Raw genomic sequence first — 17,289 nt, 5'->3', positions numbered from 1 at the left:
CCACGTGAATAAGTGTTCTATTTGCACACATAGACAGGGACAGAGACACGTTGGAGACATCTTATAATACATGAAAACTTGAGAGATAGGAAGAGAAACACCCGATGTAAACCCCATGACTGTACGCAAATGCCAGAGACGAGAGCAAGAAGAATAGAAAAAGAACCAGCCACTGCATGCAAAGGACCGAGTGTCATATCACGGACGGAGAAAGCAAGCAAGCAAGCGGCCGAACGAGCAAAGCAAGGCGAGCGGACCAAGTGGCGGATGCATGACCCAAGCGTATCATTCATGAGCCGTCGACCGCTTAATTCTTCGCCTTTCTCCCGGACTTCTTCTGTCTCTTCAAACTCTTCATCTGGGCCGTGCGGTCACGGCGGGCCTGTCTCCTCCGCCACGCGAGCCAGCGGTTCTTCCGGCTGTGCACATCAGCGGTGACACCGGCCCTCTCGGCGATGCGACCAATCGACCAGTTGGCCTCACGGTACATGTAACCGGGGCGGAACTGCAGGCCCTCATCCACCGCGGCAGCCGGCACGCTGCCGACCGTCGTGCCCTCCTCGGTAATCTCGGCCACCAGATCCGCCGACTGCGGCTGCTCCTGGGGCTGGCGGTTGGGGAGGTCGGCGGGATCGAAGCGCACGGCCACACGGCCCAGCTTGCGGCGGGTGACCGCGTTGCGCGGCGTGGGTAGCTTGCCGTCCTTCTCGAAGACCACGCCGATGTACTTGCGCTTCGGGTGACGCTCCGGGTCCAAGTAGTAGCGCACGTAGCCGGACTGCTCGCTGTAGATCGTGTGGTCCCGGCCCATGCCGCAGTTCTCGCCGGGCCACCACTTCGTGCCGCGCTGTTTGAAGATGATGCAGCCCGGCACCACGTACTCGCCAGCCGAGCGCTTCGCGCCCAGACGTTTGCCGGCCGGGTCGCGCGAGTGTCGGTTCGCGGTTCCTTGCGAGGCGTGCGAGGCGTGACGGACTTGTTGCTGGGTGAGGAAGGTGAGGAGGGAGGGAGTGGAGGGAGAAAGGAGGCGGGTGGTGTTGGTTCTCGGTAACGTCGTCGACGAGGAGGCGGTGGTGCTGTTGGCTGTGATGGCGGAGAGGATGGGTCGTTGCGAGGAGAGGATCGAGGTAGAGTAGGAGGCGACGCGGAGGGTCGAGGGCGCAATGGCTCGTTCTAGGGCCCGGAAGGGCGCTAGAACTCCACGAGACTGAAACATTGCGGCTGGTTCCTGGAGGGAGAGGATTGTTCTGCCTGGCGTGGAGAAGGGGGGAAGTGAAGCTATCCAGACCGACGACTTCCTTTTTTTTGCGGGATGGGAAAAGGCTTGGCGTGGTTGACTGGTCACGTGCAGCCATGGAAGGGCCAACTGGCCGTCTGGATCTATACAATTAATCGGACGGATTACAATCGAGCTCTGGTCTTCCCGCTCGCTCAAAATTAGATATCTTCCCCCTCTTCTATCGCAAAACGGAGAAAGCATAAGCAGATAGATATGCTCGGCTGGATCAGATCTGTCGGAGTCCTTCTGCTCCTGGCGTCTGTCGCCCACGCTCAGTTCCAGTTCTTCGAGCATATGTTTGGTGGCGGTGGCCATCAACAACAGGCCCCGCAGAATGCTCCGAGCGACAGCTCTCGCTATCAGAGTCAGTGGGAGTCTGGTGAGTCGTGATGCCTTCTGTTTTTTCTTACTGCATATTTCCGCAGATCAGCCGGCCGACTAACATGGATTGTTTCCACGTCTTAGCTCGCTGCGATCGCTACCTATGCCCCGGCACTCTAGCATGCGTCCACTTCCCCCACCACTGTCCCTGCCCGCATCCCGATGTCGAAGAGAAGATTGAGCTAGGAGAGGGAAGTGCTGTCTGTGTTTCTAAGGGTGGTTTCAAAGCGGGCGAGGCTGCGCGCAAGGTCGAACTGGCGCGCAAGGGTCTTTTGTGATAATCTGTGAGATATTGGTCGACTGCTTTATGCTAAAAAGCCATTGGACTGGCATTGAGCCTGTACTCAAGCTCGTTAGCTCTAATCAAGGGCGATGGATCCTGTCGTTGTCCGCTTCCAGACGCATGTTCGCTGGGCGAAAACGTTCAATGTGCTCGGTCAACCTGTCTAGATATATAAATTCCCATTTGCCCGTTTGAGAATCATCACCAAACAGGCTGTGGTGGATATGCCTCGTCGCTAGCCATGTATGGCTCCCCGAAGATCATAGCAAGTATAATTTCGAAGATACCACTATAGGCATGAGGCACTCAACGAGCAAATAGCGAAAGCAGGAGTACGGAAGGGCTGATCTAGGGAGTGTATTGCCTTATTGAAAATATGTAAATTATTTCATCTTGGACTCTTAACATACTGTGCTTGATGGAAGATTGAGCATCCATGTTGGAAGCGCGGCGATATGATAAAAGATAACGATCTATAGCCGGGCCGAGACTGGCCTGAGGCGAGCAACTCGTCATCAACGCCGCCATCCATCTTTCTCTCGTTGCAAAAAACATTCACCCAACGCTTGTTGCGCTTTTTCGTCGCATCTTACCTCCACCTACAGGAAACAATACTTTTAACTATTATAGACCGACTGGCTTCATCCAAATCAAGATGTGGAGTACTATACTCCGACCATCGCATGCGCGATGCCTCCGAACTCCCAGTCGAGCATATGCCAGTTCCCTGAACCGCGGACGGGTCAAGCCTCGTGGCCCTCGCAATTCAATACGCAGACCAGAACCTATCAGACCAAATGTACCCTCTTCTGAACCTCAACCCTCGAATGCAGCGACGCCGCCTCCTTCCGAATCTCCGAATCCCCAGTACGACCCTTCGCAAAACACGCTACTCGCTCCTGTTCACATCCCCGAAGATCCTCATGGAGTGATCAAAGAGACTCATCCGGCAACGTCCATCCTGGCGAACTCCGGACTGGTAGTTCAGCGCCAGCTGGAGTTGATGAATGTCTTGATGTGAGTGTCCTCCCTTGCGGTATAGCTCTACGGAGGCTAACATCTGTTCTTTCTGCCGCAGCGGATTTGAACAAGCCAATAAATATGTCATTATGGATGCCAATGGAAACCATATCGGCTTCATGGCAGAACAAGAGAAAGGCATGGGAAATATGATGGCGCGGCAGTGGTTCAATACCCACCGGAGCTTTGTCACTCATGTGTTTGACAAACACGAAAAGGAAGTACTGAGGGTGAGTTGTAGAGCTGGGAGCTTCACGGTTCGAGTACTAAACCCACGTTCTAGTTCCACCGTCCATTCTCCTGGATCAATTCCCGGATCCGCGTGTACGATCCTCTGGAGGTGGCCAAAGGTGCCTATTCTACGTCCACCGCAGTACAAATCAACTCTGCAAACTCATTGGCTCAAGCCTCGGGTGATTCGAATGCCCGCGTTTCGTCTCTTAATTTCGAGGACATGCGAGTGATTGGGGAAGCACAACAGCAGTGGGCTCCGCTACGGCGCAAATATAACTTATTCACATATCACCGCTCTCCCAATTCAGCTTTGGACATGGGAATGAAGACATTACCGATGGAAGAAACCGGCCTGTCCAGCTCTCAGCAAACGCAGCTAGTCAAGACATCCCAAGCTGATCAGACTTCGGGTGTCTATAATCAGTTCGCCTATGTGGATGAGCCTTTTCTGTCGTGGGACTTCTCTCTCCGTTCCGCTGATAGCCGGCTAATTGGCTCTGTGAACCGGAATTTTGCCGGCTTTGCTCGCGAGCTCTTCACTGATACTGGCGTGTATGCCTTGAGAATGGACTCTGCCTCTCTTAGCGAGCAGGCTCCCGAACAATCCAATGCCGCGACTGCAATGAGTCTAGACCAGCGTGCTGTTATGTTGGCCACCGCCGTCAGCATTGACTTTGACTACTTCAGTCGCCATAGCGGCGCCGGTGGCTTTGGCTTCATGCCCCTCTGGTTTCCCGGTTTTGGCGGAGAGGCTGCCGCTGGGGGAGCTGCCGCTGGGGGGGCTGCTGCTGGCGAGGCTGGAGCCGCTGGCGCCACTGGGGCTGTTGGAGAAGCAGCTGCAGGTACCCTCGGTAGGACTGGGGCTGGTGCCGTTGGCGGCATAGCCGATGGTGCCGCAGCAGGGGCAGCAGGCGCCGGCGCCATGGCGGGGTACGACGCATTGTCTAGGGGCGCAGGCGCTAATCAACCTACTCCTCCCGACTCTCAAGCTCCTCCTGTGGGCCAGCAGCCACCGGCACAAGGTCAGACAGGCCCATATGGAGATCTTTGGGCAGATGAGCCAAACGAGAATCCATGGGACCATCAAGAAGATCCTAGGGCTCCTGAGGAAGACTCGTGGATGGATGAAGACGATGGCGGAGGCGACGGAGGCGATGGCGATGGCTGGGACTTTTTTTGAAGGAACATCGCAAAGTATCGACTATCATCCCACATATACGCCGGAAGGTATACCGGAAGGTCACCATCTGGGAACTCAGCTGAAGATGTAATGGCATGAAAAGACCGTTCACCAGGGAATGTGGGGACGCACAAGCTATTGAGGTGCTTCTAGCCTTATAGCCTATGGCTCTTCAAGACTCCATGGCCGGAAGTGATGACCCACTTCCCCTGCAACGTGCATCACGTTGTGGAAATATCTCGATCAGCGCCTTGGGAGCACTCGAAGCCGGTGTGCAACAAGTTCTGATGCCTCTGATTGTTTACCTTTTTTTATACGGTACCCCGGTCTATGGTCAACTCTTCAATCTTATCCTTATCTCTCTACAACCGATACTTGCTGTTCTATGCATTGTAACCAAGAAACGGCATGCATTGCCAAGCGCCTCGGGAATCTTGTTCCGTGAGTATACTAGTCACGTGCTCTCGGCCTTTCATATTGACCGCAGACAGGGCTAGCAGAGATGCACCGAGTTTCTCGCTTGAGGAGAACTCACAGTCTCAATTGCTTGGCCAAGATGCGGGTAGCGCTATAGGCTGTGGGTTTGCGCCATCACTGGATTGATGTAGGAAGAGCAGTGAGACTTCGTGCAGATATGGTTGACGAGGTCGTATACAGTAGGTAGTTCATGCAAGTTCATGCAAGTTCAGAGAGTCACTTCTGCCTATCTATCACCTCATCGCTGCCTAGATTGTAACCGACTTATAAATTCAACCTGAAGATCCATCATAACATCAAAAGCCATGGAGTCTCTACCGGATGAACTACTTCTTCCAATTGTCAAATTCGCCTACAATGATCTGCACGCCCTGACCTTGTGTTCGCGGCGCTTCCACGCCCTCTCCCAGCCGTTCTTGTATTTGTACCTTGACATGGCTACTACGAATTCTCGGAGCGTTACATCTCCCTCATCATGCAGATCTGAGAACACCCCGACCGCGCCCGCCACGTGCGCCACTTGACCGTCGATTGGTATCACGATCCAGGGAGGGTGGTGGGGGGACTGAGGCGAATCAAAATACGGCCCGCAGTGCGCCGATTCATCGAGCGGGCCCTCGACGAGATCTTTGAGGCCGACGAGGACGGATTCCGGCGACGGTGGCGCGCGAAGCTGCAACGGCCGTCCGAAGAAGCCTGGAAGGCCCTTCTCCTCGCCCGTCTGACGCACCTGGAAAGCATCACCCTCTCTCATGAAAGGACAGACGACCTGGCGATCACGATCCTCCGCCGGGCGGCATGGGGAGTGATGCCTTTTTGGTGGAGGCGAACCCTTTCCGTGCCTGCGGGAAGTAAACGCTATGCCTAGTGGCGGTCCGGCCTGGATCGATACTGATCTCATCCATCCATTCTTCTACTTTCCTGCGGTGCGCAAGATCAAGGGAGTCGAGCTTGGTCCGCTGCAGATGGGGTTGAAGCCTCTGGGCGACGATGAGGATGGGGTTGAGTCCGACTTCGAGTGTTAGGATGGACTTGGGGACGAGAGCGATGATGAGAGCGACAATGAGGATGACAATGAGAATGGCAACGACGAGAGCGACAATGAGAGCGACAACGAGAGCTACAACGTGGGCAATCCGACCGGTGCATTAACGGTTGAAGAGCCTCTCATTGCGGGCCATTCCTACAGCCGGGTCAACGAAATCATCGCCCACAGTTGCTTTGATAACCGCGGCATCTGCAACTGGCTCGAAGAATGCTCACCCCTGAAGCATGTAGATATACGACTAGCCGTGTTTCGAGACGACGAAGCAACGGACTCGAGATACTGGTTCCGTGCCTGCACATTCTTTGAAGCCCTTGAATTTTCCCAGAAAACACGCGAGACTCTTCGCCTCGGGGCTGATTGGCAACCGAACGAGGAGCGCCACATGATTGACGACGGTGGACCATTGGGCTCTTTCATGGATTCACTGCTCTCCAAGAGCGTACATGTCGCCATGCCCACCTTCTGAATCAAGGTTGCAAAAATGTATTGGTACAGAATCTGGTCGACATCCTTCCCGACTCCATTCCAAGGTTGGGAATTACCGATCTTGTGGACGAGTATTACGCCGATCTGCTGCAGGAGCTGTTGGACCTCGTCGAGCAAAAGGACAATTTCCCACTGTTAGAAGAAATCATTCTCTACGTTGACAAGGTCCCGTCGGGCTCCCTGGATCTTTTAGGGCACTATGTGCGAGGAGGTCGATATCACCTTGATCGTTGATGACGCATAATCCATACACGTCATTTTTGCTTCTCCGGGTCGGTCTTCAATTACGTAGCGAGTAGCGCTCCCGACGGGCTTCAATAGGTTGATAGAAATTGAATTAAGCATTCAGAGTTGATTCTTCGAGAGTCCATCCAGCGCAACTTCGGTAGTTGTACAGTACAGTACACAAGTCAAGCTCCAAGTCACTGATAGCGATAAGAACTTCTTAGTAGCCTGAGGCATCCATCTTTCCCCCTCATCGATTTAATCAATGGATGCGATGTGTTCATTGGATTCTTGATTTTTGAATGGACAATCCAGTGGCAAAACCCGCAAAGGGTCCGATTCTCCAATTCGTTTTTAATCCCACATTTCCAGTATTCAATTTGCCCCCTCACCCTCCCTCGAGTCCCTAGAAGGGTACAAGTACATTAAGCCCCCGTCCGTCTCGCCCCGTCGGCCTGGCACACGGCACTGACAGTCTCTCTCCGCACCCGCCAGTCCCCTCCCTCTCTTTATCTAATCGACGCAACAAGTTTCCATCCCCTCCCTCCCCATCGTTTCCATCGTTCCAAGGACAAATCGTGCGTTTTTGTCTTGCTTTGTCCTTCTCGCTTTGTACTTCCACAGACAGACACACACTCTCTTCGAGCACTTTTCTCTCGCGATCACTAAATCACTAAATCAACCCACCAACCATGTCGTCCGTCGCACAGAAGCGCCTCTTCCACGAATACAAGAACCTCTCGACCAACCCTCCAGATGGCATCACCGCTGGTCCCGTCACGGAAGATGACATGTTCCACTGGGAAGCCCTGATTCAAGGTCCGGAGGGCACCCCGTTTGAGGGCGGCGTGTTCGCGGCCGAGTTGAAGTTCCCCAAGGATTACCCATTGAGTCCGCCTACGATGAAGTTCGTTGGCGGTGGGGTTTGGCATCCCAATGGTTAGTACTTCTCTCTCTTGTCTTCCCCCCAAGTTCTTGGATCACGCCGTTGTCGGATGCTATGTTTCTACGCATGTGTGTGTGTGTACGTCACAAAAGCAGTAGGCTGACGTTGTTTCTGGCACGGTTTAGTCTACCCCAATGGTACCGTCTGCATTTCGATCCTCCACCCTCCGGGTGACGATCCGAACCACTACGAACACGCCTCGGAACGCTGGTCGCCTATCCAGAGCGTGGAGAAGATCCTCATCTCCGTCATGAGCATGCTTGCGGAGCCTAACGACGAGAGTCCCGCCAATGTCGAGGCGGCTAAGATGTGGCGTGATCGGCGGAGTGAGTACGAGCGAAAGGTCCGTGACGAAGTCCGGAAGGGCTTGGGGTTGTAATAGGTGTTTTCAGGGACTTGGTTTCATGCTCCTTGCTATACAATCGGATCAAAAACACAGAACGTGATGGCGGAAGTACAGTGGTTGGCTAAAGTATATAAGGTGCGATTTGTCATGTCTGCGCATGTGCATAAACCGTTCTCTGTGTCTGGGTCAGTGCGTGGCATAGCTTGTTTGGGTCGCATTGGATGCCGGTGCTGGCGTTAGTGGTGCGCTCATTCGTTCTTTTTCTATTCTCCATTCTTCTTCCCTCATTCCCTTTTCTCTCACATGCAGATCATAAGGGTCTGGCCTGATATCTTCATCAATGCATATACTGTTCCAGTGCAGGTCGTTTGGGTTTTGTACGACCATCTCAAAGGCGAGTGTAACACTGTTTCTTCACGAAATGTGCGTCATCCTGCGGTCTAGCCATTGGACCAGTCCGCCATCGCCGTCATAGAGGATCTGCATCTCCGCCTTCACGTTCAGCATGAGCATCTGCAGCAGTTCAGCCCGGCCCTCTTGCTCGGGACCGTCCACTGCCCAAACTGGATTATTCGACAACATGGCCAGGATCTTCTTCCTGTCCCTGTCTGTCAGGCTGACGAGCGCATCGTTCCCGGATCGATCCACGCCGGTCACGATGTCCGAGGTGCGGAGCCCCAACCAGCGAATGTCCGAGCAGTTCAGGGTACTGTTCTCATGCGCATATGCCAAGGAACCGTATTTGTACGTGGACATGATTGCCATCCCATCAGGGTCACCGTCGACCAGGGCATAGAACCGCAGTCTTTTGTTTGGTTGACGGCTTGCGTCGTAAAGCCTGCGAATGAAGGCTCGCGTTTTGAGATCAGGGTACCCTTTGCCCTGTTGCGGGTCATCTTAATGGCATCTCATGGAATGGAAAAAGAAAGGCTGGGATCTCACCGTGACCAGGATCCCTAGACCCGCTGTAGATCTGACATGGTATTTCATCCCCGCGAGTCGACGGTACACTGCCTGTTTACTCTCTCCCCACAATTAACCACGGATCTGATGATCGTATCATACGGGGTGGAATATCCTCACCTCTTTTTCGAGAATGAGCACCCAGTCGACATCCGAGACGTTCATCTCCTGGATGTCCTGCGGACTCGGGATCAGGGTATCCTGCAGGGCAGGAAGTCAGCCTGCTTCACGCCAGCCAGCCGATCCCGTTGCAATGGGCTCAGCACCCACCGCATTAAGGAAATGCGCATCATCAGCCATCGCTTGATCTTTGATCCTCCAGTGGAAACACCCAACCACGAGCCCCTTAGCTGCGGCTCCCTGTGTATGGATTCATTCATTCAGGCGTCAGCTCGTACTCTCCGGCCTCCACAGCACCCATATTAGGAAGAATGCAAACCACGTTCAACGCAACCCGATCCACACCAATAGTGTGTGCAAAATCGTCAACCAGTCGATCAACGACACGCTGGGATCCAAATATCGCCGGGTCTTGGTAGTATATATCCCTGGTTTCTCGACACTTGTTAGCGGGCTTCCGCCTGTCTCTACTCAGTCGTACCACACCCTCACCCCGGCCCATCTCATGTAGAATACCAGATCATACCTCTTAGACACCACCACCCCCTTGTCCACCGCATCCGCAATCCCGCTCAGCACCCGCATCGCAACAGCTAAACTCCGCACCCAACCCCCACTGCATTAGCGTGCCCCATATCTCCCGTCTGAGAAATCCCCACCACATAGCGGAAGGGAAAGCCATACTGAACTTCCAGGCTTCGTAGTAGTCCTTGCCTGGCCATGTGTAGGTGGTGTATGTATCAGAGACCTGGGTCTCGAGGGCACCCGTGCGCGGGCTGATGAATCGGGCTGAGACTTTATTGGAGCGGAGTTTGATTGTCAGTGAGGGATGACCGTCTGGGGAGGAGAGCTCGGTGAGGATTGTCGAGAGGGCACTGGCGATGTGTTCTTTGACTCGGGTTTGGGGGGATGATTCTTCGTCGAGCGTAGAGGGGGGTTGGGGAGGGGATGGTGCGTGAGATGCGTCTGGGGTGAGAGGCATGGTGGAGAGGGTTGGCTCAGTTTTGTGTTGATCGGGTGGTATAGGTTGTGTTCTCGGGTGGTTTGGTCTTTGTGCTAGGTGTGTAGATGTGTAGATGTATAGATAGTGGGTGGAGCGAGGAAAGACTACTTCGTCGAGCACGGTTCCAGACCGTTGGGAGATACGCTTTAGGAAGGGGAAGCTATACTGCAGCCTAAGTGGTTGTCGTGTTTTGTTTTGTATTTGTCTTTCTTGGTAATCCTTACCGGTGGACAGGAGAGTTATTAACAAGTGTCAGAATATTTATTTCCATGAGGTATTGTTTTATACACAGGTGAAAAAGCTAGCATTTACTATTCAATTAATAGTTCTTAACAATATAGTATATAAGAAACAATGCTGGTGTAACATAAAACACATTCGAAAATCATCGAAGCCTGACTTGCTAGACACAAGCATAAGCCATATATGCATACAATAAGAGATAACAACCCACGAAGTTTGTGGTAAGTTATATGTGATTTCTTGAGATAGGGTAGTATAAATGATAGAGCCTGAAGGCTTAGGCACAAATATATAGATTGCGGATAGTAACAGATTTTCAACCATAATACAGAGGGGATTCTGAATAGAATAGTAATCAATCAGATAAGAGAACAATGTATTGCAATTAAGGTATTTTAATCTCTTCTATTCATAACATCTTGATTAAGTCCTTTCATAACACAGCAGGCATTGTTGAGACGGGAATTTGTTTGGTTGGACAAGCTTAGAATTTCCTGCCGCCTTTTAGATCCTCCCTCCGCTCTCAGCAGCTCGGCTTTCCGCGTCGCATCTCCGGTCGTCCCATCAACTCTTAGATTGTTCTGGGCGCTCGATCAGAACGAGTGTCAACCCATTTGACTATCTAGCCCCGCGGTCGCTTCATTAGTATTTGATTGATTGCCTCTCTCCCTCAGATAACACCTCGCAAATTCTCAGTCTCGGATCAACCCTGCGCCACCGCGACATCCTCTACCGCACCCTCCTCCCCTCCGCTTCACTTCAATCCAACCGTCTCCATCACAATGTCAGTCTGGAACCCAGACAACATCCGCGATGTTGCCGAGTCGGTTGGAATCGTCAACCTCAACGATGATGTGACCGAAAACCTTGCCCGCGACGTCGAATTCCGCATCGCGCAGGTTTTGGAGGAAGCTCTCAAATTCATGCGCCACAGTCGACGAACGTTGCTCTCAACCCAGGATATCGCACAAGCCTTACGCGTGCTCGACGTAGAGCCGCTCTACGGCTACGAGTCTACAAGGCCCCTACGGTTTGGTGAGGCATCGCTGGGACCGCGACAACCGTTGTTCTATGTGGAGGATGAAGAGGTGGACTTTGAAAAGTTGATCAATGCGCCGTTGCCTAGAGTACCCCGAGAGATCTCGTTCACAGGTATTACTGCCCGCTAGTTCAGCGGCTCCCTAGGTTTTGACTGCTGACACAGCACAGCGCACTGGTTGGCCGTTGAAGGAGTCCAGCCGTCCATTCCCCAGAACCCTACCGCGGCCGACTCGAGGAACCTTGAATTGATGTCGAAAGGTCCCAATGCCAGCTCGACCCTCGCGGCTATGAGCGGAGGAGGAAATGTGGCCGTCAAACCGCTGGTGAAGCACGTCTTGTCCAAGGAATTGCAGCTCTACTTCGAGAAAGTTTGCAACGCGTTCCTGGACGAATCCAGCGAAGAATATCGGACATCGGGCTATTCCAGCCTACGAGAAGACCCGGGACTACACCAGCTGGTCCCATACTTCGTTCAGTTTATCTCCGAGAAGGTTACGCATGGGTTGAAGGATATCTTTGTCCTGACGCAGGTCATGCACATGGCAGAGGCCCTTGTGCAGAACAAATCGCTATATGTTGATCCTTACGTGCGCATACCCCCAACAAATAGCCGCGGATTCTGACTGACTGATCCTTTCTAGATCCCATCGCTTGTTCCGCCCATTCTAACCTGCTTGATCGCCCGACAATTGGGCGGCAATGCCGAACTGACCGAGCAATTTGCTCTGCGCGACCTCTCCGCGTCACTCCTGGGACTGATCGCGAAGAAGTACTCGCACTCGTCCCACACGCTCAAGCCACGACTGGCTCGCTCGTGTCTCAAAACATTTTTGGATCCGTCCAAACCGTTTGGCGCGCATTACGGCGCCATCATTGGACTTCACGCGGTGGGCGGTGCGGAGGCGGTGCGGGTGCTGATTCTGCCCAATCTGCCGACGTACGGCAATTTGCTGAAGGACGGAATGGCCGAAGACAGCCCACGGCGACCGGAGGCTGAGAGAGTTCTTATGGTTTTGATGGGGGTTCTGGCAACGCTGCGGGAAGGACGCACGGCCCTAACCAACGGGCACGGGGGCGTATTGACGGACGACCTGCGGGAAAAATTGAGTGGGAAAGTGGGTGATTTCCTTGCAATGAAGATCAAGGACATGGGGGAGGTTGAAACCGCCCGGGCCATTGTCGACGCGTGAACCTACTTTAGCTACAGCAGGCCCCCCTCTTTTTGCGCTCCGTAATCTCTTCGTCCCCCTTTCGTTTTTGTTCTGGTAAAACATGGCGTTTTCTGGCGGGGGAAGTAGGTGTTCCTTTTTCTGTGAGGTTCTTTTTCTTTTCTTTTTTTTTTCTTTTTTTTTGGTGAAAGAACTCGATCGGGTACATACATAGCACGGGCTATCTAGCGGTGTCGGTAATGAAGAGAATGACGCATGCACGAGTTTGTTTCTGGTAGTATACGTAAAGATGGATGAAGTGAGGGAGGGAGGAAAGAAAAGAAAGGGATGAGGAGTGAGTCAGGTGAATAATTAGGAGAAGAAGTAAGAATTGTAAGACGAATAGTTGGACCTGAATAGTCCGCATAGTTCTAGACTTTAATTGAATTCCTGGCAGCCTACTCCGTACCATGTGACTCTCTGCCCTTTCCCGACATCACGACGTCACTTTGGGGAGGCTGAAGTAAGCATGAGGGGGAAATGAGCGGGGGATACCAGACTGACCGCCTACTAGATGCAGGCAAACTTCCCTCTCCTGCCCTGTTCTGTGGCCTGTTCTTTTCTTAGTTTGCTGCGGTCAGGCGTCAAAAAACCACTCACTCAACTCAATCACTGCAGTGTGACTTCTCTCCATCCTTACCCTTTCTATCTTCACAAACAAATCCAAAGGCGGTTGGAACTCATCGATCTGACTGCTCAAGTGTGTGTTCCTGCATCTTCCTCCAATTACATATAATCCTACCCCTCATCCTCCCAAGGCCTTCCTGCATCTCCCGGTTTGATCTTTGTCCTTTTGTCTGACCGGTCTTTTTTTTTTGCCAGGTTCTGTGCTGTTCCCAAAAAGCCCAACCCAGATTGGTCTCTGCGCCCCACGCAGCTTTTTTCTCGGGCCCACAGAATAATAATCACTCAAAAGCATCAACTTCTCTTGCGCCCCCCCTCACGTCCGCGTCTTTTTCTCTTTGTTTAAATTCTTCCCCCCCTTCTCTTCATTCCTCCCTCTGCTGAGGTCACTTTTAACCTTCGATTTTTGTCAACCGTTGACTGGTCATTGAAAGTCAATTCCGGTTGCTCAATCTTCTTTTTCTTCTCGTGCGCCTGTTTCATCGTTCTCCCTCCAAAAATCGTCTCGCAGATGTCCGATATTCTGGCTTCTCGCGACACCGTGCTGTTTTAAGCCAAACTTCTGTTTCGCCTTCCATGAACCCGAAGGATCTACTGCGATATCTGTCCAAGCCCGCAAAGTAGGTCGTCGTCATCCCCCCCCCCCCCCCTCTGCTTCGCTTCCGGTTCTTTCCTCTTTATCAGAAGAGACCGCCGTGTAACCAACCAATCGCCCAGGACTGACTTGTGATTATCTAGACCTCGATAGCACGATTAACATTCAACCTCGTTCCACTTGCGCAACCTGTTTTCCTCTTCGTCTCTTAATTCCTAAAAGCAGATACTCTCGTCTGCTAGACCCGATACTTTGAACGGTATCGGAATCTTCCAGAACGAGGGTCGACCCCAGATAGTCACCATTCCCTTCGCCAGAGGCTTTTTCCTCCTTTCCCTTTCCTTCCGCCCTCCCTAGTAGCCTTCGAGGCTCTTTGGAACCTTCCCTCTTCGGCTGAGTGCCAATTTCGCCCTTGCGATTCAGGGCCTACTCTCTCAGACGGACATAGCCCCCCTGTTCGTCTGGGCAGCAGATAGTGCTTCCTAGGCTCTTTTGTCTACGGTCCACACTTCCAGTCACGCGCTTGCTCCTTTACTTGCTTCATCGTCACCGCTTTACTCTTGTCGCATCCCCACATACGCCAAAATGGTTTATATCGGGATCCCCAAGCACTACACCCAGTCGCCGTCCTCTTTCATGGGGACGCCGTCTCTGACGATCAACCATGAAGCGACCCAGGATCTTGACTCCACTAACGCTTTCGAAGGTAAGCCAGCTTCATAGTGTGACTTCTCCCCACGCGCAAGATGCTGATGTGTTAAAAAAGGACCCGAGAAACTCCTGGAGGTCTGGTTTGCGCCCTCCGCTGAGGAGCTGGGATCCGCTGGTCCCGCTGGCCTGAAGGCCGTGCCCGAGGAAATTTGGAAGGATATGCTCGATCTTGTCAACTGCCAAGTGCTTTCCATTGTGTCGTCCGAGGATGTGGACGCCTACCTTTTGTCCGAGTCCAGCATGTTTGTTTGGCCTCACAAGTTGATCCTCAAGACCTGCGGCACCACCACCTTGTTGTCTGGCCTACCCCGTATCCTCGAGGTCGCCACTCTGTTCGGCGGTTTCCCTCGCGCGACGGCGCCCTCGCGCGGCATTTCCGTTGCCGCGGCGCCCTACCGTGTCTTCTACAGTCGCAAGAACTTCCTCTTTCCCGACCGCCAGCGCGGTCCTCACCGTAGCTGGAGAGATGAGGTTCGGACCATGGACCGACTGTTCTTGAACGGCAGCGCCTATATGATTGGCAAGATGAACGGCGAGCACTGGTACTTGTATCTGACCGAGCCCAACACCATGCTTACGCCTCCCGCCAGTCCCAAGGCGGAGGATGAAGAGGTGACTGAAACCAAGATCCTCAATGTTCCCAGCCATGCCGCCATCCCGGGAGTCGAGGCGGAGGATGAGACTCTGGAGGTGCTGATGACCGACCTGGAAGAGGAGAACGCGAAGCAATTCTACTTGGACCATGCTACTGCAGTGGCCGAGAAGCGGTACCGCAACTTCGAGACTGACAACGACGACCCTGTGGATGTGTTCAGCAACAACTCCGACATGGACGATGTGTCTTCCGACGGCAGCCGCATTCTGCCCCCGGAGCTGACCACCGAGGGTCATGCCTTGGGTACTGTGGTCTCGGAGTCCTGTGGCCTGTCTGATGTTTACCCCAAGGCCAAATTCCCCGAGTCCCGCATCGACGCTTACTTGTTCACACCATGCGGCTTCTCGGCCAATGGTGTGATTCCGTCGCCCGATCAGAGCACTGGCACTCACTACTTCACGGTGCACGTGACTCCCGAGCCGCAGTGCTCGTACGCGTCGTTTGAGACCAACGTGCCTCATTCGCAGAACGGACAGACCACGGCGAGCATCATCCAGCAAGTGGTGAGCATCTTCAAGCCGGGCCGTTTCACGGTGACCTTGTTTGAGGCCAAGCCCGAGCTGCCCGTGGTTGAGGGCGAGTGGGACAGCATCAAGGAGGCCAAGTACTTTGAGCGCCAGTTGCTGCGCCGTACCTCGAAGATGGAGCATGTGGAGGGATACCGGCGGGTGGACCGTATTGTGCATGACCTGGACGGATATGACTTGGTGTTCCGCTACTACGAACGTCTTGACTGGAAAGGGGGGGCCCCTAGGCTCGGAGAAGAGCGCGTTTGAGAGCGAACCCGTCTGTCCGTGGAGGTCATGAGGGATGAAAGGTGGAGGATCCGGGAAATTGAGTTCTTGCTTTGTCATGCATTCCGATCCATCTCAGGGTCATTTCACGTCGGTAATTTGTGCTTGCTTGTGCTTCTAGCGGTTTGAACCTTGTTGTGTCTCTCTGCACCAGTTCTTTGAATTGTGGCATGCCACATGTGCGTTAGGTCTTGAGATTACCTCTACCAATTTGAACATGCTGGTTGATTTGAATGATTATCCCGCAGTAGATGAAGCAGTAATTGTCGAAGTCCGTGTGTAAAGATGAGGTAGAAATAAGCAGTGGCCCTAAAGATGAGGATTGCGTACGCAGGATGGGTCGGTTGACTTGCCGAATGGGGGCGGGACCGTCCGATAAGGGCAGGTCAGCTTTCCGTACGTCGGTTGGTTCTGCCTGTCGCAAACACTTTCATCAGTCAATCAACTAACCCTTTCACTCGACCTTCACTTCCTCCCTCCATCCTATTCTTGCATGTGGCTGTTCTGGACACCTTCAATGATTATTACTCATCAATTCTGACTGCTACCATTCCCCTCCAGTTGATCTTTGTGGGCTTTGATTTCAACAGTTTCGGTGCATCTGCGACCGTAGCCTACCTACCCATCCTACTTTCTCTTACTCACTCACCACGAACATAAGAAACACGCACGAACGACGCAACGAACCCTTTTCTTTTTTTTTTTTGCGGTTTTACCACCTAGCACTCTTACCAACAAAGCCACTACTACATCCATTCAACCAACGAACGAACGAACAGACAAACAAAGAAAGTCACAATGTCCTCCCCACCACCCACCAACCCACTGAAACGGCCCTCGATCTCATCGACCACCTCGCAGCCAGCGGGGGGGGCCTCCTCCTCGACCTCCTCCCATTACAACCCCAAGCGACCGCGCATGCACCCGCTCCGGCAGACCTCGTTCCCCAACACGATGGACCTGGACTCGTCGTCGCGCGCCTACAGCGACGCCGGCAGCGTGACCGGCAGCTTCACGGGCAGTCTCGGCGGCACCAGCGCCGACGGCGTGTTCCTCACGAAAGGCAAGAAGCGCGGCCGGAAGAGCAAGGCTGAGAAGGAGCGGGAATTGCTGCGTGAGGAGGGGAATCTACGGGCCGGTGGAATGATGGATCGGTTGGGCTCTGTGGATGCGGACGGGGCGTCGGTGAGAGGTGGTGCTGGGGGGGAGGGTTCTGGGGGTCCTGGTGGTGGTGGTGGTGGTGCTGGAGGGGATGATGATGAGGATGATGAGGGGGATGATGAGGGGGAATTACTGAGGAGGGAGGAGGGTACCACTGATACTGAGGCCGAGAAGAAAAATCTTGCGTATGTGCTTCCTTTTCCTTTTCTCTTCCCTTCAGTTCTGTTTTGGGGTTTTGGGGGTGGGGGGTGTTTGGTTTTTCTTTT

The 17,289-nt window shown here is 53.3% G+C and overlaps 9 protein-coding genes across 9 annotated transcripts; 7 read left to right on the top strand and 2 right to left on the bottom strand.

The window, feature by feature from the left end:
- Positions 1–14: 14 nt before the first annotated feature.
- Positions 15–1,268, bottom strand: BO97DRAFT_409306 (mitochondrial 54S ribosomal protein bL27m). The gene has a single exon (XM_025696034.1). The coding sequence runs from the start codon at positions 1,214–1,216 to the stop codon at positions 308–310; it is 909 nt and encodes a 302-aa protein (XP_025546140.1). The 5' UTR covers positions 1,217–1,268; the 3' UTR covers positions 15–307.
- Positions 1,269–1,404: 136 nt separating this feature from the next.
- Positions 1,405–2,098, top strand: lcl2. The gene is made up of 2 exons (XM_025694313.1): positions 1,405–1,658; positions 1,745–2,098. The coding sequence occupies exons 1-2, from the start codon at positions 1,493–1,495 to the stop codon at positions 1,936–1,938; spliced, it is 360 nt and encodes a 119-aa protein (XP_025546139.1). The 5' UTR covers positions 1,405–1,492; the 3' UTR covers positions 1,939–2,098.
- Positions 2,099–2,598: 500 nt separating this feature from the next.
- Positions 2,599–4,377, top strand: BO97DRAFT_357494 (scramblase family protein; the record flags this gene model as incomplete). The annotated part of the gene is made up of 3 exons (XM_025692210.1): positions 2,599–2,960; positions 3,022–3,193; positions 3,247–4,377. The coding sequence occupies 3 exons, from the start codon at positions 2,599–2,601 to the stop codon at positions 4,375–4,377; spliced, it is 1,665 nt and encodes a 554-aa protein (XP_025546138.1).
- A 1,337-nt stretch (positions 4,378–5,714) lies between these two features.
- BO97DRAFT_429729 (uncharacterized protein) lies at positions 5,715–6,622 on the top strand (the record flags this gene model as incomplete). Its single annotated transcript, XM_025697382.1, has 3 exons — positions 5,715–5,855; positions 5,880–6,341; positions 6,398–6,622. 3 exons carry the CDS (start codon positions 5,715–5,717, stop codon positions 6,620–6,622), a joined length of 828 nt encoding a protein of 275 aa, XP_025546137.1.
- A 552-nt stretch (positions 6,623–7,174) lies between these two features.
- Positions 7,175–8,129, top strand: BO97DRAFT_269352 (E2 ubiquitin-conjugating protein UBC7). The gene is made up of 2 exons (XM_025690973.1): positions 7,175–7,552; positions 7,685–8,129. The coding sequence occupies exons 1-2, from the start codon at positions 7,306–7,308 to the stop codon at positions 7,936–7,938; spliced, it is 501 nt and encodes a 166-aa protein (XP_025546136.1). The 5' UTR covers positions 7,175–7,305; the 3' UTR covers positions 7,939–8,129.
- A 190-nt stretch (positions 8,130–8,319) lies between these two features.
- On the bottom strand, positions 8,320–9,970 carry BO97DRAFT_357546 (putative meiosis-specific topoisomerase Spo11; the record flags this gene model as incomplete). The annotated part of the gene is made up of 7 exons (XM_025692212.1): positions 8,320–8,787; positions 8,848–8,919; positions 8,989–9,069; positions 9,139–9,228; positions 9,308–9,416; positions 9,515–9,581; positions 9,673–9,970. 7 exons carry the CDS (start codon positions 9,968–9,970, stop codon positions 8,320–8,322), a joined length of 1,185 nt encoding a protein of 394 aa, XP_025546135.1.
- An 822-nt stretch (positions 9,971–10,792) lies between these two features.
- On the top strand, positions 10,793–12,731 carry BO97DRAFT_379345 (TATA-binding protein-associated factor TAF6). Its single transcript, XM_025693162.1, has 3 exons — positions 10,793–11,386; positions 11,444–11,862; positions 11,917–12,731. Exons 1-3 carry the CDS (start codon positions 11,017–11,019, stop codon positions 12,463–12,465), a joined length of 1,338 nt encoding a protein of 445 aa, XP_025546134.1. The 5' UTR covers positions 10,793–11,016; the 3' UTR covers positions 12,466–12,731.
- Positions 12,732–14,287: 1,556 nt separating this feature from the next.
- Positions 14,288–15,844, top strand: BO97DRAFT_357488 (adenosylmethionine decarboxylase SPE2; the record flags this gene model as incomplete). Its single annotated transcript, XM_025692209.1, has 2 exons — positions 14,288–14,408; positions 14,469–15,844. The coding sequence occupies 2 exons, from the start codon at positions 14,288–14,290 to the stop codon at positions 15,842–15,844; spliced, it is 1,497 nt and encodes a 498-aa protein (XP_025546133.1).
- Positions 15,845–16,660: 816 nt separating this feature from the next.
- BO97DRAFT_429724 (uncharacterized protein) lies at positions 16,661–17,208 on the top strand (the record flags this gene model as incomplete). Its single annotated transcript, XM_025697381.1, has 1 exon — positions 16,661–17,208. A coding segment is annotated over one exon (548 nt), but the record flags the coding sequence as incomplete, so codon positions are not given.
- Positions 17,209–17,289: the final 81 nt, after the last annotated feature.

This window comes from Aspergillus homomorphus, assembly GCF_003184865.1.
Source record: "Aspergillus homomorphus CBS 101889 unplaced genomic scaffold BO97scaffold_77, whole genome shotgun sequence".
NCBI classification, from domain to species: Eukaryota; Fungi; Ascomycota; class Eurotiomycetes; order Eurotiales; family Aspergillaceae; genus Aspergillus; species Aspergillus homomorphus.
This window is presented reverse-complemented; position numbering and strand designations above follow the sequence as displayed.

Excerpts from the sequence above, each read along its gene's own strand:
- BO97DRAFT_409306 (XM_025696034.1), bottom strand. The coding sequence starts at position 1,216 with ATGTTTCAGTCTCGTGGAGTTCTAGCGCCCTTCCGGGCCCTAGAACGA.
- lcl2 (XM_025694313.1), top strand. The coding sequence starts at position 1,493 with ATGCTCGGCTGGATCAGATCTGTCGGAGTCCTTCTGCTCCTGGCGTCT. Across the intron at positions 1,659-1,744 it reads TCAGAGTCAGTGGGAGTCTG|CTCGCTGCGATCGCTACCTA; the intron begins GTGAGTCGTGAT and ends TCCACGTCTTAG.
- BO97DRAFT_269352 (XM_025690973.1), top strand. The coding sequence starts at position 7,306 with ATGTCGTCCGTCGCACAGAAGCGCCTCTTCCACGAATACAAGAACCTC. Across the intron at positions 7,553-7,684 it reads TGGGGTTTGGCATCCCAATG|TCTACCCCAATGGTACCGTC; the intron begins GTTAGTACTTCT and ends GGCACGGTTTAG.
- BO97DRAFT_379345 (XM_025693162.1), top strand. The coding sequence starts at position 11,017 with ATGTCAGTCTGGAACCCAGACAACATCCGCGATGTTGCCGAGTCGGTT. Across the intron at positions 11,387-11,443 it reads CCGAGAGATCTCGTTCACAG|CGCACTGGTTGGCCGTTGAA; the intron begins GTATTACTGCCC and ends GACACAGCACAG. Across the intron at positions 11,863-11,916 it reads CGCTATATGTTGATCCTTAC|ATCCCATCGCTTGTTCCGCC; the intron begins GTGCGCATACCC and ends GATCCTTTCTAG.